Raw genomic sequence first — 19,257 nt, 5'->3', positions numbered from 1 at the left:
CTCCTCGTCTGTGCCGGCATCTGCTGTCTTATCTCAGCCACATTGATGAATGGAGTCGTGCATCTGCCTGCTGGCATGTTTGCTGGGGGATAGCACTTTACCTCTGTAAAGATGTGTTACACTTGTTTGTTTCAGACTATCACTTTAACTACATGAAGGCGTGTTACATTTGTTTATGCTGCATTTGCTTAATGATATAAAGATGTGTTGCTGTTTTACCTTGCTTGCCTAAGGCCCGATTTGTCCAATAAAAATCTGAATGGCCAAGAGCAAGGCAGTAGAGGGGTAGGAGAGGCTGGTGGGCAGAGAGAGTAAGTAGGAAGAAGTGTTATAGGCTAGAGAGGGAGAGGGAGAGAGGAGAGAAAATGAGGGAGAAAGAGAAGGAGACACCTGGACCAGCCAGCTAGACATGGAGTAGGACATGCAGAATGAAAAAAGGCAAAACACCCCAAGACAAAATGTAGATGAAGAGAAACAGGTTAAATTATCAGAGCTAGTGGGACAAGCATAAGATAAGGCTGTGCATTCATAATTAATAATAGAAGTCTGTGTGTCATGATTTGGGAGCTGGTTGGTGGCCCAAGAGAAAGCAAGCTGCTTGTGTTTTTCTGGATGACGCGTCTCTTCCCATCTTCACCCATTTTACAGTTGAATTATTTCTATTTCGGCTGCTGCGCCTTGTTAGTTCTTTACATAGGCCAAACAGAAGTCTGTTGAGATATACATACAGGTTTTAGCACATTCTCTCTGTATCTTTTCTTTGTCTTCTTTTAATGAGATCTTCACAGATCAGAACTTTTAATTGTGGAACCCCATGTTTCAGGTTTGTTTGTTTGTTTTTTCCTATAAGCTGTGCACTTGGTGTGGAGTGTTGAGCATTCTCTGCCTTGGGTGCTGCAGACATTTCCCCCATCCTTCTTCTGAAGCCCACAGTCCACAGCGAGTTTGTTTGCACAGGTGTGAGACTTGGGCTGGCTTTCGTCCGCTTTGCTCCTGGATGTCCAGGTGTTCTTTTTGGAGCACACACAGCTAGAGAAGCCTAGGCCTGCATTTTCTCCAACGTGGTCACAGGTCTTTTCTTTCAAGGTAATCTGCATATAGCTTTAAAAGAAAATGGCACTCGAGGGTTACAGCCATGACTGGCAGCTCCCTCTCTGTCCCCAGACTCACTTCCTGCTCCCAGAAGAAGTGCTCTGCATTCTGTGACATAGAGTGACATGTTTCTTTCTTATCATACAGTTCTGGGGATCCAGCCAGATGTTGGCATTTTTTAATGGAAGGTTTAGGCGATAACCCATGTCTTGCCTTTTCCATTCTCTGGAGGACACGTGCATTCCTTGGTTTGTGGCCCCTTACTTCATTGTCCAAGGACTTCAGATCTCCCTTTGACTCTGGCCAGGAGTACAGACGTGTGTCACCATGCCAGGTTTATATGGTGCTGGGGAATGACCCAAAGGCTTCCTGCATGTTAGGCAAGCACTCTACCAGTTAAACTGTGTCCCTGGCCCCTTAACTATATTTTGAAAGATTGTGCATATAGAGGTGTGTCTGTGTGGAGGTATGTGTACCTGTGTGTAGGTGCTCACAGAGGCCAGAAGAGGGCACCAGATCTCCCTGGAGGTATGTGTACCTGTGTTTAGGTGCTCACAGAGGCCAGAAGAGGGCCTCCCTGGGTACTGGGACCCAAACCTGTCATTGTCCCTCAGTGCTGGGGTTTGCAGGCGTAGTGTTTATTTGTCTGGAGATCTGAACGCAGGACCTCATGCTTGCCCAGCAGGCAGGCCCTTTTTACACACAAAGCCATCTTCCGATCCCTGGAATATTTTTAATGTCCAATTTTAACATAGCAACTGAGCCTCCAGTTAAAAGTCTCCTTCAGCAAAGGTGCCTAGCTGTATTTGAACTGAACTGTCTCTTTCCCATCGTACTTATTTCTGAGTTCTGGTCTGAAGTTGTAGTTTACAGAATGTCCTGCTAGTTTTCAATTTTGATTGTGATGTAATGCATTATGTAAATTTCAATGATTTAAATGGCATTTACCCCCTTAAGAGTCATTAAGAGCATCATTCTCAGACTAGTTATGTCGAGATTTTGCTATTAGGCTAACACTAAATCCCATTAAACAAACAAACAAAACTGAAAAAAAGACTGCCACATGCAACATCATAAGGCGTTCGCGTTGTATAATGACTGGGGAGAATAGTACAAGAGGAGGGTGTTTCTTTGTGTAGCTTTGGCTGTCCTGAAACTCACTCTGTAGAGCAGGCTGGCCTCGAACTCAGAGATCCTCCTGCCTCTGTCTCCAAAGTGCTGGGATTAAAGGCAGGCACCACCACTGCTTAGCCTGTCATAGTTTGATTCCATCGAAACCACAGTGAACTTCTGCCCCGTGTGTTCTCAGCAACTGTGGATGCCCGGACCACAGTCCCCTCTTAGACACGGCACCTCAGACAGCTTGATGTCTTTCCTGCTCGTGAGATCCGTGCTTCCCTCGCTCAGCTTATAGAGACTGATTTGAGGCTGCTCGAAGCTGCAGATACGAATGGAGGACAGACCATAGGTCACGGGCACATGTCTGACAGACCATAGGTCACGGGCACATGTCTGACAGACCATTATGTCATGGGCACATGCCTTTTTCCTCTGGGCCAGTTCTCTGAGAAGTATTTGCAGCAGCAGTTTGCCTACCTCCAGATCTCCAACACTCTTGAAGCAAAGGCTTTCCTAGCATCAGACTCTCAGCCCCCGCTCTTTCCTGATATCTTTTCTCAGAGTCTCGGTGATTCTCAGCCTCGTATGCTCTCTCCAGCCTCAACAGGAGTAACGAACATGCATGAGCGTCTTAGTTTTCCCGTCTTCTGTTTTAGGGTTCCTGGGTGTAGTCTGCCTCCAAGGTTGTCGCATATAAAACTTAGACCAAATGCTTTGCTGTGACCTCATTGGCATCACGGGCTCTCAGACCTCTTACATACGCGCTCTCTCCTTTGCTGCCGTCTGAGTCATTGTCTCTGGTGGCAGGTTTTACTGTGCCAATGCCTGAGCTAATAGTAGCCACCTTTCCCAAGAGACTCAAGAAATGGATAGAAATCTAGGTGCAGAGTTTCTCCTTAAAGAACTGAGCCCAAGTGACTCACATCACCCCCCTTCCATCCCGCTGGCCAGGGCTTAGTCATATGACACATCCAGCTGGAGATCCGGATCTTACCCATAGTTCTATCACCATGGAGGAGGAAGAGGAAGGGTCCGATAGGCAGTGTGCAGCTTCCATGTGCACACCCTAGAAAGTTCTGGAAGAAACCATCTGTTCTGGTTCTCATGGCCTTCTGTTGGGGGCTCCAGACTCCATTTCTGTTAAAATGTGGCACTCGGGCACAATCTCACAAGCGCTGTGGAGTCATACATTAGAATCGCTGAGGTGTGGGCAGACATTTTGGTGGAGGGCCAGACAGTACATATGTTAGACGTATGGTCTCTACAGGGCCGTGTGGTCTTCGTAACAACTACCGAACTTTATTGTTACGATATCAAGCATGTCCATAGAGGAGTGAATGAGCGTAACCGGCTTTCACGTTGTTCGGCTTTCACAGTTTGCCAACCCCTGACATGACTCATGGGAAATCTTAGTAGCTCTGTCTTTCAAGTGTCTGGCGCTTCACTGGCTTCACACCTTGAAATACACTCTAAAGAAATAACTTAAGCACGGAGTGTTCTTATATAGCTGGTAAATAATCTCCGAGAAGTTATATGCAGAAACAATCTGGTGGCTAGTTATTTATTTGTGGACATTTTGTTGATCGTTGGATAAGGATAAATAGGGTTTGGCAGATTAAGTAAGATACTGTGCATCTATTTAAATACCGTGGTGTGTGGGTTATACGGAACCACGGGCAAGTATGAAGTGCAGTAGAAAAGAAAGTTAAGTGGACCCCATGACTGCCTGGCCATAAACACAGCTGCATTAGGCTAAGCGAAGCTATGGACAATGTTTATCTGTTTTGAAGAGATCTTTAAAATTGTATTTCAGTGACACATATTTGAGTAAATGCAAACTTTCCGTTGGGAAAGTCAGTGGCTTTGAAGAATCGGCATGGCTGCTTTAAGGAAATTGTGTGCCCTGTGTAAACATCACGCTTTCTCTGGCTGCTGGGAAGCTCACTGCCCTTCGGGCTGTCTGCTGGGGTCACCTGCAGCCTGCTCTGCTGGGCCGCTCACTGTGTGTCCGTTGTCCTAGTACCAGTTTTCAGTAGTGCCCACCTCCCTGTCTCAGAACTCTGTTGTTTGGATGAAAATGTACAGGTTGTGTACATTTTATGATTTGCCGATTTCTGGCCTGAAGCAAACCTTTACTCTGAATCCAGAGTTTTCTAGATGCCATTTCAAGCTTTCTGTTTATAAAAATGGTGGCTATAAACAAATGAACTTAAACTTTGGAAACGAGTACAATCCCAGCCTCCGCTTCCAGGGTGTTAGCTTTGGGTAAAGCAGACCAGACCCCAGTCCTCAAGCTAGTCCTGGCCTCCCCTTCCTCCTGTCCAGCATGTACCCAGCAAGGGCTTTGCTCTTAGAGACAGGATTCTAGAACCTTAGATAAAATTCCCCCAGAACACCACCTCTTCCTGGCCCTGAGACAGACCTGGCTCTCTTTTGTCCTGGTCACAGATTGGCAGTAAGGAGACTGTTGAATTCTGTGAGAAGTAAAGTATTTGGATCAAATGTCAGGGACAGGTAGGGACATGGCACTGTGGTGCCTGCAGTGTGCCGGCGCATTATTTGTTGCCTTGTACATGGGCCTCCTCTCTTTCTCATACAGTGTCGCAGAGAGTGTTAATGGCAACAAAGCCACAGTAGCAGGAATGATGGTGGCAACTAAACCGCATATGGCGTCAGGTTAGACAGTCTGCTCCACACATGCATCTCTGCTACCGATATAAGGGGACGCTCAGGGAGTCACGTGGGAGTTCTCTATCGGTCACCCAGTCGGTGGGCAGCAGGAATAGATAGCGTCCCTCACAGATGTCCTGTCTGATACCATCAAGAAGGGATGCCTGGGGATGGAGTGATGGCCCAGCTGGTTAAATGTTAGTCATGCTGGCCAGAGGACCCGCGTTCAGATCCTCAGTGCCCACATGAAAGTACAGGCGCAGCCGTGTGCACCCGTAAGCCTAGTGCTGGGAAGGCAGAGATGGGAGGAATGGCTAGCAGGTGTGCAGAATCCGTGAACTCCAAGCTGGTTCAGTGAGAGACCCTGCCTCAGAGTTAAGATAGAGAATGATAGAAGAAGACATATGACATTGATCTCTGGCCTCCACATGCAGACATACACACACATATACACACACGCACACGCACACCGTGCATAGACCACGTACAGGCACACACATACACATGCACAGACCATGTACACACACCTACACACTGTAAGCATGCACAGACTACATACATACAAGTACACATAGACACATGTACACATGTGCACACACATAGACACCCCCCCGCACACACACACATACAGGAAATCCTGGCAAATGTAGCAGAATGTTTAAGAGCATTCGGAATGATTTGTTCTGAGCCTGTCTCCAGAAGCCTGAGGCTGTGGAGTCTCCCTAGTGCCACGGTGGCCCTGTGCCTGTGTGAGCCACTGCCTTGAAGTTTCCCTTGGGACCCCTGTGTCACGCACCCATCACTGAGCTTTGCTGATTTGAAGGTGGAATTTTTGAGTGTAAAAGGGCCCCGTACTGTTTGTTTCCCAGGCACAGTTTCAAAAGAAAATAGCATTTTACAGCCTGCATTAATGGGAAATTACTTTCCATTAGGGTTCCGAATGATTTGCCCATAATGTTTATAAAGGAGAGGAAAAATGTCAAGCATTTCAGTAACAATTTTAAGCAAAGCTCTGAAGACTCTGCCAGGAATGGATTCCAAGAACATTTTCTTCATCATTTCTTCTTTCTAGAGAAGGGAAAAGGGCAGGGGGTGATGAAAGGATGTAGGTCAGTTAGGCAGCCGCCACCGAGGAACGGTGATGGAGTCGCCGATAGCATCATTGCTAGGTAGTTAAAGGGGCGAGTGGTGGAGCCAGGGTGGAGGAGGGGACCTGCGCTGTGGAAGGAGGCCAAGTTCAGACCCTGGCCAGGAGAAAGGAGGGTCTGTCCAAGCTCCCGTGCACATGGCCACACTGTTTCATCAGCTCAAGTTGTCCCTTTGTCCCCGAAGAGAAACGGAAGCCAAGGAAAGCCTGAGCTGAACTAACTGTACCTGGGCAGTCCTCTGAAGGTCATGGGTTAGAAAACAGTGTGGCCCTTGAGACCTGTGTTCCAGAACCTTCCTCACCCCTGGAACCCTGTGTGAGGCTCTGCATTGTAACTCGCTCTACAGTAAAGTAGAGAGCAGGTTGTAATTCACCTTTTCCCTGCGTATGTATTTTAGCTGTGCTGGAGGCATTGGGGAAGGCTTTAATACACGAAGGGCAGACATTAAGAGAGAGGCATTTGCGGAAAGGTCGAGACACACCTCGGACACAGGCTTAGGTTTCTCTGTCACAGCCTTACGATTTGGGGTTTTGGTGGCATCTCTTCATGAGGCTCTTTCCCCCCTTCTCCTCTGAGATTCCTGAAGGTCCTAATGAGTACTGTGACAGCTAAGGGTTAACAGGCCTCAGGCTGAGACCTGCTTCATGTGTGCAGAGAAGGCTGAGGGTCGTTAACAGATGTGTGCCATGGGCTGTCAGAACAGGCAAAATAAATCTCTCCGACGACTTGTGCTAAGACATTCTACTTCTCCTTAGGTATAAAAGAGACTTTTATAAATTTCTCGACAGTTTAAAGGCTGCTCAGAAATAGCTTCTCAAGCCCAAGTCATTCCTCTCATGGGCGCCAATCTCCCGGGATTACATTGGAAAATAAACATGTATTTGAAAGGGAAAGGCAGGGCTTACAAGTTAAAAAAGACACGCACTTTGCAATAGGAGCACACACATTTATTGACCTAAATTTCCGAAGAGGAAATTAAAATTTCACAGAGTCCTGAGGATGGAGTTCATTCAGTTACCAGGTCTGTCACCCCCTCCCAGCTTCCTCCACAGCCATTTCTGTAGCTCTCAGTGGTGGTTGTGACTTGTGTCATTGCCAGGGCCAGATAAGCCAGGGACAGGAGTCCCACACTGTAGTTCAGATGCTGGCAATCAGGGCCAGCTTTGGATAGGTCTCTTACCATCTCCAGACGGATGTGGACTTGTGTTGAATGAAGACATTGGACTTCCTATGCTGAGGTGCTATTAGTTTTGAATGCTGCATCTGCTATGTTGTCTCTGAGTCCCTGGCATTCTCAACATCTTAAACTGTTTCCAGGTTGAGCAGTTAACATTTCCTATATTAAGAAGTCATTATTAGAAAGCAGATTGTAAGGTGGTATGTGTGCTGGTCAGTAGCTGCTGGCGTGGAGAAGTAGCTGAAGCCCTTTGTTGTTTTTCCCAAGCTGAAGGAGGCGATGGAAGGGAAAGGCTTCCTCACTGTACAGAATAGGTTCCCAGAATTTATCTATATTCTCTGCCACAGAAGCTTCTGAGAGCCACAAGACATAGCCTCTCTCTTGGCTTTGAGAATTTCAATAGAACTTAGTGGAAATGGCTGTATGATATTATCTCAAATGTCGAGTACCTTATAGTCACCTATGTATTTTATAACAACATGGCTAAGCTACAAGCTAACATTTCAAATGGCATAATCCAAATATTGGTAGGTGCTGATATTTAAGAGAGAGTGTAGAAGTCCGTTGTCTCTGGGGATTATGAGCAGGGCGGCTGTGTGGAACAGCTCTAGGGGACCACAGGAATGTACACCACTGACACCCTGAAGGGGTGATCTGTGGCACTTCCCTTTCCCGGAGAATGAGAGCCCAGGATGAGCAGGCCAGTCTTGATGATTCTTAGAGGAACACCCGAAGCCCTTTATTTGCGCAGTCTTCTGATTTTCCCGCATTAGTGACTAACCCATGCTGTATGAAGCAAGAAGTAGCTCTGCCTGGGGACATTTGCCGACTGGTCCCTGTACCAGTCTCCAGAAAGCCACCTTTGATGCCAGCCAGTCTTTCCCATTCCCCATGTCTTGGCAAAAACAACTCATAAACACTGGACCTGGTTCTAGTTGAGGGGCCACCAGTCATGGGGTAACTAAATAGATTGCCACTTCTGCAGAATCTGCACCAGTCATCCCAATAGACAACTCTGACCTTTGTCACGATAGGGCACAAGGTCTTTTCATTAACCCCAAGTGACGAACCTGTGTGGATGCTGAAGGTTGGTGTAAGGTTAGAATAAATCACATGCCTTATGATGTGACGATGGTAATGAATAAACTTGCATTCCCCCATTAGGCATTTCAATACACCACCTATTGTAATAAATAGTGGGCTGTTATTAAATATATATATATACATATACATATATATGATATATATATAGGCTTAGCAATTTACAATTGATTCATTAGAGATTAAGATTTAAATTTTAAGTTGTATAATCCCAACACTTGGGAAGACCAGAGGGTCAACAGAGGGAGTTTAAGGCTGGCTGGGATAGGGACTCCCTGGAGGTGGGGGCGGGGCTTCAAGGAAACCCTGGTGACCTGTGCCAGGGCCAGGGCCCGGGGACTGCTAGTTTTTGTCTAGTCTGATGGATGCAGATTGTAATTTAGGCATGGTGAAAACAAACTTGTGTGTGTGTGTCAGAGTTATACACCAATGCTGCATCATAGTCTGCCATGGGAAAAGGATTAGCCTCCAAAGAACCCAGAATTTAACTCAGAGATTATAAGTTTTGGAGAGAAAGCCCGAACCAAATATGCACCTCCTAACTCAAAAGAAATAGATTGGTACAGGTTGAGCATGGTGCCTGGCCTGGAGCACACACTGAGCACACACTTGGTGACCATGCACGAGCCTGAGCTAGAGATAGACTGTGGGGCTAGGTATGGAGCTCAGAAGGCGGAGCTCATGCTGCTTACCTGAAGCCCTGGGCTGGATCCCCAGTACTGTGTTAACGGAGCCTAGTGATATGTTGTGATGGACCCAGACTTTGGGAGGTAGAGTCTAGCACATTAGAAGTTCAAGGTCATCCTCAGCTTGGAAGTTTGAGGCCAGCTTGACCTGGAGACAAGATGGGGGAGGGGGAGACGAGTGAGGAGAGAAGAAAAGGGGAGAGGAAGAAGATGTTGAATTGTGGTTTTGCCCCAACATGTTTAGGAAATAAATTATTGAGTCAGATTCTTCAGGTATAGTCAGATCTATATGGTGTCCGTCTCATGGAAACAAAGCTTCCTGGATACTTGGGTTTCATTCCCCATTGCCATGCTGACCATGCTGACCCTCTGCTGGCCAGGCTCCTCCTCTGGGCCTTAGCGTAGCTTAGGTGACGGCAACACTGTTGAGCATTTGGCCACGAGAAATGGGAGAGAATAGAAGACAAGTCACACCCTCAACCCCCTCCCCGCAGTTGTAGCCAAGGAGGAAGGGGGCTGGGATTCAGAGAGAACTACAATCCCATCTCTGTCGCGTCGTACTTCCGGGTCCCGATTCTGTCCTCTGTATGTAGAGCAGGGGTAGAGTTGTTCTAAGGATAACGTAAAGCGTGGTACTCGCTACAGTATAAGCGCCCACAGCACGGCCACTGTTGATACTACATAATCGGTTGTCTGATTTCCCAGCCTACCACAGACTGAAGGCAGCAGATTAGAAGGGCCTGAGGGACTGCTTCGGGAAGGTCCACTGGCAGCGGGAAAAGTGACAGGTCGCAACCCCGGCTACAAGGGAGGCAAGAAAAAAAACTATATATATATATTTTTTTTTTTAAAAAAACAAAACAAAAACAAAACGGGATCAAAATTTCAAAAGGCACAAGAGTTTGGGGCATTTACTAAGAGACCAAGAGTCCTCCCTCCTCAGGTCAGTAGCTTCCTGGAGACCCCACGCCTTGTCCCTCCGCAGGACCCATGCTGACAGTGGGCCCTGTGACTTGTTCTCCACTCCCCTGACTCCCAGAAAGTAGGTGTGTGTGAAGGGGATCCAGTGCGCCTTCATTCAAGGTGCTTGGAGGGAGTGCTTTCTGGGACTTGGAATCCCTGGAATGAAGGCCAGCAGAGGAGAAGAGCTCCTTTGGTGACCTGGAAGACAGTCAGGATGAGATGTGATGGACGAGCTTCCGCTTTTCCAGCTGCCCACCGCCCCCTCAGCCTTCATTGCCCTCAAAGCCAAGTGTGGAAACAGCATTTGAGAGCAGCTCCCAGCCTGAGGAAGGGGAGGGAGAAGAGGGAGGAGGGAGAGGGAGAGCGAATCAGGCGCTCTGCTCTGTCCGTGCTAGCTTCTAAGGAGTGGATGCTGTTGCAGATGGCAGGCTCCAGCTACAGGAAGGGAGCCCAGAAGCCCCTATAGGGAAGAACGTCCCTTGAGGGTGGGTAGGATTCGGGCACAGGGTGTGTCTTCAGCATTCCCAGGCCTCAGAGCTCCCTTGGACATGTTGGGCTGAGGATCTCAGCTGAAGGGTAGGGATTGGCTCAGATAAGGAGAGGAGTTGAGACTGCCTGAAACATGGAGCAGGATAAACTTTCCCACTGCTACTCAGAGATGCATGAGGTAGAGTGGTCCTCCAGCTGACCCTGCCCCTCTCCTCTCATGTTACATTAAAACCAGGTCTCAGGAGCAAGAGACAACAAACACAGCCTCCTGAGAGTGGGCGGAGGGGGCTGTGGCCTTCCCCAGTAGACTCCATGGGGTCCTGGGTATCTATTCCCTGAACTAGAGCACACACCCTGTGCTCGCCAGTAACAAACTCGTGTGCACGTTTTATCCACGGTTCTGGTTACCAACAACTGCATGCAAAAGCAGGGGTGAAGGGGGGGCTCGGGTCTCTGAGACCATGGGGGACAGAAATGGGATGCTGGCCGGGAGAGCTGTTTGCCTTTGTCTGGCAATGGGAAGCCAAGCATTTAGGCATCTTTCAGATAGGTATCCCAAACACTGAGGAAGCACTGAGGAACTTGGCTGACTGCAAGTTCCAGCTTCCGTGATGTGGATTTTGTGTCCTGGAAGGCCCAGCCACTTTCTCTCAGGTGGGCAGAAATTTTATTTCTCTAGCTGGCCTTGGTGTGAGTCTCCATTTAGACCAGCGGCGGAAACAGCCTGATCATTTTTCCATTCCACTTTTTGCCAAAAATGGAAAGAGGAAAAAAAAGAGAAAGATTAATCTTTTTTCCATTTCTCTTAATGGAAAAAGATGTAATCTTGCCATTCAAGGTAATTCAGTGTCTTCCAGTGAAGAGCACCGATGGCCCGGTTATTACTCACAGATTCAGGAAATAATTGCCCTTGGCTCAGAGATGAACCCCTTCTTGGAGCTGGTGGTTTTCCTTAGCTATGTCCTCGACCCCTTGTCCTTCCCAAGCTGTTGAAAGTGAGGGTCGCCTGTGGGGAGACTTGCTTCCGCAGGTGGCGGTCTGCGGATGGCTGCAGTCCACCTCTGAGAAGTCAGCTTTGTGTGTGCTGAGCATCTGTGATGTCCTGCAGGTGGCCTGTGGGGTCCCAGCTGTGCCTCACTCCTGCCGGCACTTGGGAGATCTGTCTACATTTTGTGGGGAGCAGGTGGTGGTTACTTCAAGCCCCTCTTTGGTTTCATTCCACCACATTTTCCCTGGCTCAGAGCACTTTGGGAGCCTGCCTTGCCCCACAGTTCCAGTGGAAAGGCGGGCTGACGTCTTCCTCTGGGTGTAATCTAGGGAGCATTACTGCGCTGTGGGCCACTGTCTTCTCTTCCAGGTCCTTCCCCTCTAGGAAGTGCTTCTATCTCTTTCCTAAGTGACAAGACGAAACCCCTCCATCTCCACAAATTGAATAAAATCTCTGGGCTCTGAGGTCTTGTAGCCCTGGTTCTTCGGAACCAGAGTCTGCCTGTTTCTTAAATATTGCAAAATGTCCCTAGCCTCCGGCACAGAAGCCTGAACACCTTGACCTCTCAGTGTTTCACATCTGAAAGTGCAGTGTTCAGAACTTAGAAGCTGACATGGACCGCTTGGTTCACATCCAGGCTCTTGCTCCCTCTGCAGTAGTGGGGCTTGCTTGGTAGAGGGCCCCGGGTAACAGCGATGCCCCAGGATGAAGAATGTGTCAGGAAGCCTTTCAGAGTGTCGTACTGCCATGAGGGTAAGCCCGAGTTCTGATTGTTGTTCATCGACAAGTTTGTCTACATCCAAGGAGTGTGCTTGGTAGCAAGGCAGTGCAGAAAGGGCGCAAAGGGACTCCTTCATGGGGTCTTCCTCGCAGTCTCATGATGCACCTTGTGTAGTGCCTATCCATTGGCGCAGTGATATGCATGCCGGTCGCTGCCTCTCTGGGAATATCAAAGTGGGCAACATGGCCGTGGCCCTTGCCTGTATGTAATGTGTGAAGTGAGAAGTGAGTCATGTGTCTGTTTTCTGATGAGTTCCGTGTGTGTGTGTGTGTGAGCATGCACATGTATGCTCTTACAAGTTGGCTTGGACAGCTGTCTCCTACTCAGAATGTGTTTTGGTCATTGCAAGTGGCTGATAGCGTAAGTGGAAGGGAGAGCTAGATAGTGAACCCCACTAGGTAGTGAACCCCACTAGATAGTGAGCCCCACAGTGGGTGTGAGGACCCACGCATCACAGCATCACAGCAGCATCACATTGTGTGGAAGGTGACCTAGAGTAAGGTAGGCCATGGTTTGGGGTCTGGAGCCTTGGTGTTTCTGTCTGGCCTGATATCTGGCCCGTGACCTCTTCCAAAAGAGGAGGTTGGTGCAGAACTCGCTGCTTGCCTCCTGCCTGGACAGTGTTTGAGGAGATGCTTTCAGAGCCCATGGAGTCTATTCCTCCTGCTCCTCCTCAGTCAGGTCCACTAGTGGTAGGGCCATGGAAAGAACCTGGCTCTCTTAGGTGTCACCCTGAAACGGTTGTTCCTCAGTGATGTGGACCTTGACTTGCAGCCCCAGGTTCTTGGTGTGCGACCCTGTCCACCTTCATTAGGAACTGTGTGACCAAAGTCAAAGTGGAGCATCCCCTGTTGGAAACTCGGCTCCCTGGTGCTTTGCCATCACTGAACGTTACTCTTTAAAGCTTAGGACAGTGAAGCTAAGCCCCAGCATTTCCATTCGTCTCCCTGGCTGCCATCAGTGTAACAAAAGGGATTTATTGACTAGCCAGCTCAGGTCTCTCCAGGAAGGAGCCATCCATGCGCCATGAACATCCGGAAGGTCCAGGATATCTCTGTGGGGATCGACACGGATTCCAAGAGGCTGGTCAGCCTACAGGTCACCTGAAGGGTGGAGGCTGCCTCTCAGCAGATGGAGAGGCCTCATCACCTCTGCTTTCTCTTCCCCCCAGCAGCTGAAGCTCCATCCACTTCCAAACATGCAGGGAAAGCTATGGCGCTCGTGGTTCTCAGTTCCCTCCCCCAGGCTGGCAGGATCTGGAAATTTGAAAAAGATAACCTACATTGCTAGACCTGCTTAAACAGGTCTGGGAGCCCTCCTTGGCCAACCACAGGAGTACCCGGATCATCCATTGCCATTCTTTCTCTCCGGCTTTTCCTCTTGTTGACTTTATGTGAACCCCATATGTGAGGAAGAAATACAGCCTCTTACAGAGCCTCAACTCTCCTGCACAGTCTCAAGGTCACTGCTCTATTGCTGTAGAGAGACACCACGACCCGCGGCAACTTGTCAAAGGAAACATTTGGGGCTTGTTTGCAATGTCAGAGAGTTGGTCCATGACCACCATGGAGGGGAACGTGGTGACATGCCAGCAGGCATGGCTCTGGGACACTGTCTAAGAGACTGTATCCTGATCTGCAGGCAGTTAGCAGAGAGAAAGAGACTAGGTCTGGCAGGCACTTCTGTAACCTCAAAGCCACCTGCAGTGATGCTCCTCCTGCAGCAAGGCCACACCTCCTGGTCCTTCCTAAACGGTCCACCAACTGGGAACCAGACATTCAACCGTATGAGCCCCGTTCAGCCCACCACTGGCCTAACAGCAACGGGAAAAGGAAACAAAAATGGAAACCATAAAATTGAACGGCAGAAGAGAAGCTTGTCAGATATTTCAGTTGGGATACTGGAAATTGGTTTTGCTCTAGGAGCCAGCACTTCCTTCTGGAATGATCTCTGCTGGCTCCATGTTTAGGAAGGAGCCTAGGGGAACCTTTCATACGGGAGGCAGCTGTTGGTGGCAGAGTCTCCCAATCTCTTTTTGGATGGCTGATTTCCATCTAATGCCTATGGCCTTTCTTTGTGTGCACAGTCTGGGCTGGGGTTAAGCTTCCTTCCATCCCATCCCTAGAGACAGCCTTGGTCTCACCAGTGGTCCATATTCCTAGCCTTTCTCCATCATCTTACTTGGTCAAGGCCCTTCAGTGCTTGCCTGTCATTACAGTTTCAGCTCCTCACAGGGGACTGTGGGAAACTCTGAGGTTTTGCAGTGACTCCCGAGAGCTGGAGTGGGAAGACATGTCTAACTTTAGATATGCTAAGTCCATTATCTTAAACTAGCCTGGAAAATGCCCTAGGTTCACCAACTTATAGGCTGGGGGAATTTGTGGAAAATCTTTAGAATATCTAGAAAACGAAGAAGAAATAGTCACCTCCAAAAAGTAAAATCAATGGTGTTTCCAAAGCCTGCTGAAGTCATTCACCTTTAAGTATGGGCATAGAAATCTTAAAATAGTAGCAAGTGTGATCCTGCCACAGAGTCAAAATGTGGTACTTGCATTACTGTGGCCTTTTCAAATGGCCAATCATTTAAAAAAAATCTCTTAAAATTAATTTTATTACAACTCAAAGGAAAAAAACACGAAGTGTAATCCAGTCAAAATGGAAATTATACAGTGACATTAAAGTTTATTCTTACAATTATAAGAATAGCCAGGAAATTCTATAATGGAATACAGGAGCTTGCTGTACTAATTATTAACATTTACTTCAAAGCTGTAATATGAAAAGAGAGGGTGCTGTGACCAAATGGATCAACTGAACTAAATTGAAAAATCTCAAAATAGACCCCATGCTCATGATAGGTGAGTGATAAAGCCAGGTGTGCTGGCTCACACCTGCAATCCCAACACTTGGGAAGTGGAGGCAGGAGGTTCCTTTTGAGTTCAAGGTCAGTCTGGGCTATGTAGGAAGACTCTCAACAATAAGATATAAAAGCAGTGTTTCAAATCAATAAAGAGAAAGGATCGTTTTAAAATTTATAACTGCATTGGCATTATTAAAACATAATATTTTTTTCCTCTTTTTGCTAACATCTAAATAGATTAAAAACAAAAGTTGTAACATGAAAAGATTTAATTGAAATTCTCTAATAAAATTCTGTTCAAAGAGGGTGGAGAGATGACTCAGCATTTCAGAGCAGTGACTGCTCTTCCCAAGGACCTGGGTTCAATTCCCAGCCCCCACATGGCAGCCTAAGACTCTAGGGGTTTTCTGACACTCTCACACAGACACACATGCAGGCAGAACACCAGTGCACATAAAATTTAAAGATTATTTAAAAAATTCTGTTCAATAACCATACATGACTGTGGAGGATAAACTATGAATGAAAAGCCTCATTTACCCTCCTTTATTGTCCTGAAATTATATATTCCAAAGCAAAATAGAAAACCTACCGTCCAGTTGCCAGCGCAGACGGCAAAAATAAAATACAGACAGATGAGAAGCTGGGAATAGTTTGTACCAGACTTGGCAGATAGGAGGCCAGTGTTTGGAGTATATGAGGGCTTCTAATTTGTTAAAATAAAGGTGGACTATTAAGTCAATGGCAAATGTCAAACATCTTGGCAACTTCATGTTCATGATGATCAAATCCTGTTCTAGGCAGTTACTCTCAGGAAAGAGTGCAGACATTCGTGTGTGTGATTATGTCATGAGATGCTTCTTTCTTCAGAGTTATCTCTCAAAGCTGAGAAAGACTAAAAGAGACAGGAAGAAGGAAGAGGGTGGGAGGTAAGAGTGAAGGACGGGAACAGGGAAGAGAGCGGCGAGAAAAAATGCAGAGGCAAGGCCAAGAGGCGAGGGAGAAGGAAAGGAGAGAAGGGAGGAAGGACGAGAGGGCCTCAAACGTCCAGTTACAGGATCGTTAAGATCAGGTGTGCTGATGGATGCCAATAAAAAAGGGAAATTAGTACAGGTGACAATGGCCAGCAGCCGTGTGGGGGGCCAGGTCCGCAGCATTAAGTCCAAGAATATTATTTAATGGAAGCAAATACATGGAAATATATTGACAAATATATATTCAAACACACCCTTGGTATTCACAGGCTTCATGCTGGTTTTCTCTGAGTCAGTGAGTTAGAGTTGACCTGACCCAAATCCGTGTACACATTTTCTCTTTTCCAGTGACCATGTTTTAGATTTTTGGCCACATCCGTCGACTCTGTGGATGTTAGGTTCCTGTTCTGACTGCTCTCTTCTTGTCCCGTGTTACCACCTCAGAATTCCTAGACTTGTGTCACACACCACCTCAACTTTGCCCTTTAGCTTTCCCGAGTACCATCCGTCACCACAAGGAAAGTCTGAGCATTCCTGAGACAGGACTGGGGCCTGGTGATTAGCTTTTGGGTCAAGCTGAGTGGAGGTGGGGTGGACTCGGATCTGCTCCCTCAGAGGACTGGGAAGACAGGCACTGGGGACAGAGGCTTGCCTGAGGCAGCTGGAGAGCTGAGGAAGCTGGAGGGACCACGAACAGTACCTGAGAGCAACGGTGACCAGCACTGGGGTGGGCAGGGGAGCGAGCACAGGCTCCTCCCCATTTCTTGTTTCCGGGGTGATTGTCGTGTTAACCTGTACTTTTTGTCTCTGTATCACATGGACAGGTACTCACATTCCCGAGGACCAACCCTGCTGTCGCGGTCTCTATGACTTTGAGCCAGAAAACCAAGGAGAATTAGGATTTAAAGAAGGGGACGTCATTACACTAACCAATCAGATAGATGAAAACTGGTACGAAGGAATGCTGCGTGGGGAATCCGGCTTCTTCCCCATAAATTATGTGGAAGTCATTGTGCCTTTACCTCGGTAAAATGTGTCTGTTGGACCTGATTTCGTAACTGAAATGAATTTGCACCCGTGTTTCTTCAGTGTGTTCTGTGACACCCTCCCTCTCTGGCCCACTTAGTCACTTTTGTATGTGTGTTTTCTTTAAAATGTATTTTGTATCAATTTAATTTGTGTAATCGATTTCTTTGTCCTAACTCATAAAGATAGTTTTCTTCTTGTTCTAAAAAGTCATTGGTTAAATGTATGTGCTTCCTGTTGCTAAGAAAAGTAAATTGCGCCCATTACAGACATGTGAACAAATGGCCTGTCTGGTCCTTAGCTGCAATGGAGCGCACCCTTTGCAGCTAAGAAAGTTAAAGAGTTTGTTTCTTGAGGTTTTGATGGCATCCCGTCTCTTCCTGTTTTAAGCTTACCTGTGAACAGCCCAATAAACATGACACACTGTGTTCATAAAAGACTACGGCTGTTTTTTATGTTAAATTGTTTTTTAAGCATGGACTTCAGCACAGATCCCTCCTGTGCCCCTCGACTGACCCGGTCCCACACGGGGTCCTTAGATGATGGTGTGGCCCTTTATCCGCCACCGATTTAAACGTGGTTCATCCTTTCTTCAGCCCAAGACTAGTAAACCTCCTCGCCTAGTGTTAAGTTTATAAAACAGCCCACATCAGCTTTGTCTGCTGTCACACGTGGTCAGGGATGTTTTCAAGCCGAACCATTGTGGATGCTGAGGCAGGAGCATGGTCTCTTGGACGGAGTGTCCGATAACTTAGGTTTACGGAACAGCCTAGGTCTTACCCTGAGTGTGACTTCGTCATGTGCTGTGGCTCAGTGGAGCCCACAACAACCCTGCCACACAAAGAAGAGGCAGCCATTGCTCCCCCTTGCAGAGAAGGTTAGTCGTGAGTGGCTCACCCAGGGTCCAACAACCAAACCGTGGCAGAAGCAGAGCTTGAACTCTGACTACTGTAGTGGATTCTGGCACCTGAGTGTCCGTCAGTCACTGGGACCTGCCCTGTTGATCCCCGGCATTTGTAACCAAAGCCCAGAGGCCAGATTGGTCCCCCAAGGTGACCTAAGTTGTTTTCTAGTCTCCTGAGCTCCCTTTCTTAACAGGTTCGTGTGCGTGCGCGCGCGCACACACACATACACACACACACATGTGCCTTGTACATTCAGTGTCTACTGGGAGTGGTAATTCTAAACATTCACAGGATATTAACTGGCAAATCTGTTCTAAGCAGCATCTGTGAAGTGGCCACAACACTGTCCTATGTTGTCCCCTTGGTGCCCTTCTTCAGATACTAGGATTACGTCACAGAGGGCCAGGTCACTTTTCTGGCCACACAGTCAAGTGTCAGAGCTGAACTTTTAATTCACAGTCGTTCCCCACGCCCATGGTCTTCACCCTTCCAGAATGGTTCTCATGATATCTTTTCTCCGTGTAAAGTCACAAACAAGCCTGTTTTCCTACCCGGCTGTTATTCTTGGTTTGCTTTATTAGAAATTTACTTGAGAAACCCAGCGGCACTCCCCATGCTTGTAATTGACTGGAATAGCTTGTTTAGGGGAAATAAGTAATAATTGAACTTAATTGAGAGCTACAGATTAATTTCTAATAACTGAAAGAATTTAGCAATTTACATCAGATCATTTAAAAGCAATTAAAAATAGAACTTGGTTAATGGCCAGACAGCTGCCGAGGAAGGGGCAGAGACTGTGCCTGTGTCATATGCCTGGTGTCTTCCACGGGCTTTTGGCCTCAGCTCTTTGGCAGGGTCCCCTCTCTACATGATGTTAGTGGAGAAGGCTGGCACAGACTTGCCACCAGCTGCTTCGATCCAGCTGTCAGAGCCTTTCCTCGTGAGTTCCTGTCTCAAGGCCCTCGCAGCTTTCTGGACTCTGCTGCCTTCCTGGTTTGCTTCCTAATGCTACAGTAAAGACAGTGAGCAAAAGCAAGCTGAGGAGGGAAGGGGTTATTTTATCCCACGGACTATGTAGTTCATCATGGTAAGAACCTGGGGCAGGAACCTGGGGCAGGAGCCTGGGGCAGGAGCTGCCACAGAGACCTGGAGGAAGGCGGCTTACTGACTTGCTCAGTCTGCTCTATTATAGAAACCCAGGGCCATCGGCAGGCATTTTCTCAGCCGAGGCTCCCTCTTTCCCGATGACCCTAGCTTGTGTCAGCTTGACAAAGTAAG

General features: G+C 47.7%; 1 protein-coding gene across 4 annotated transcripts in view; it reads left to right on the top strand.

Moving 5' to 3' along the window:
- Positions 1-17,511, top strand: part of Sh3gl3 (SH3 domain containing GRB2 like 3, endophilin A3) — a 104,952-nt gene extending 87,441 nt beyond the window's left edge. For 3 of the 4 annotated variants that reach the window (XM_087901560.1, XM_087901559.1, XM_048435276.3), the window contains one exon: positions 16,873-17,511. In XM_087901560.1, the coding sequence (XP_087757686.1) occupies positions 16,873-17,078 (206 nt within the window). In that variant the 3' untranslated portion in view covers positions 17,079-17,511. Of the gene's footprint in view, positions 1-9,698; positions 9,806-16,872 lie in introns of all 4 variants that reach the window. The other variant, XR_015736415.1, reaches the window with a different exon arrangement.
- Positions 17,512-19,257: the final 1,746 nt, after the last annotated feature.

Source organism: Myodes glareolus, chromosome 24 (genome assembly GCF_982192425.1).
Source record: "Myodes glareolus chromosome 24, mMyoGla1.1, whole genome shotgun sequence".
Lineage (NCBI taxonomy): Eukaryota > Metazoa > Chordata > Mammalia > Rodentia > Cricetidae > Myodes > Myodes glareolus.
Note: the sequence above shows the minus strand (reverse complement) of the source record. Positions and strands in the feature narration are given on the sequence as shown.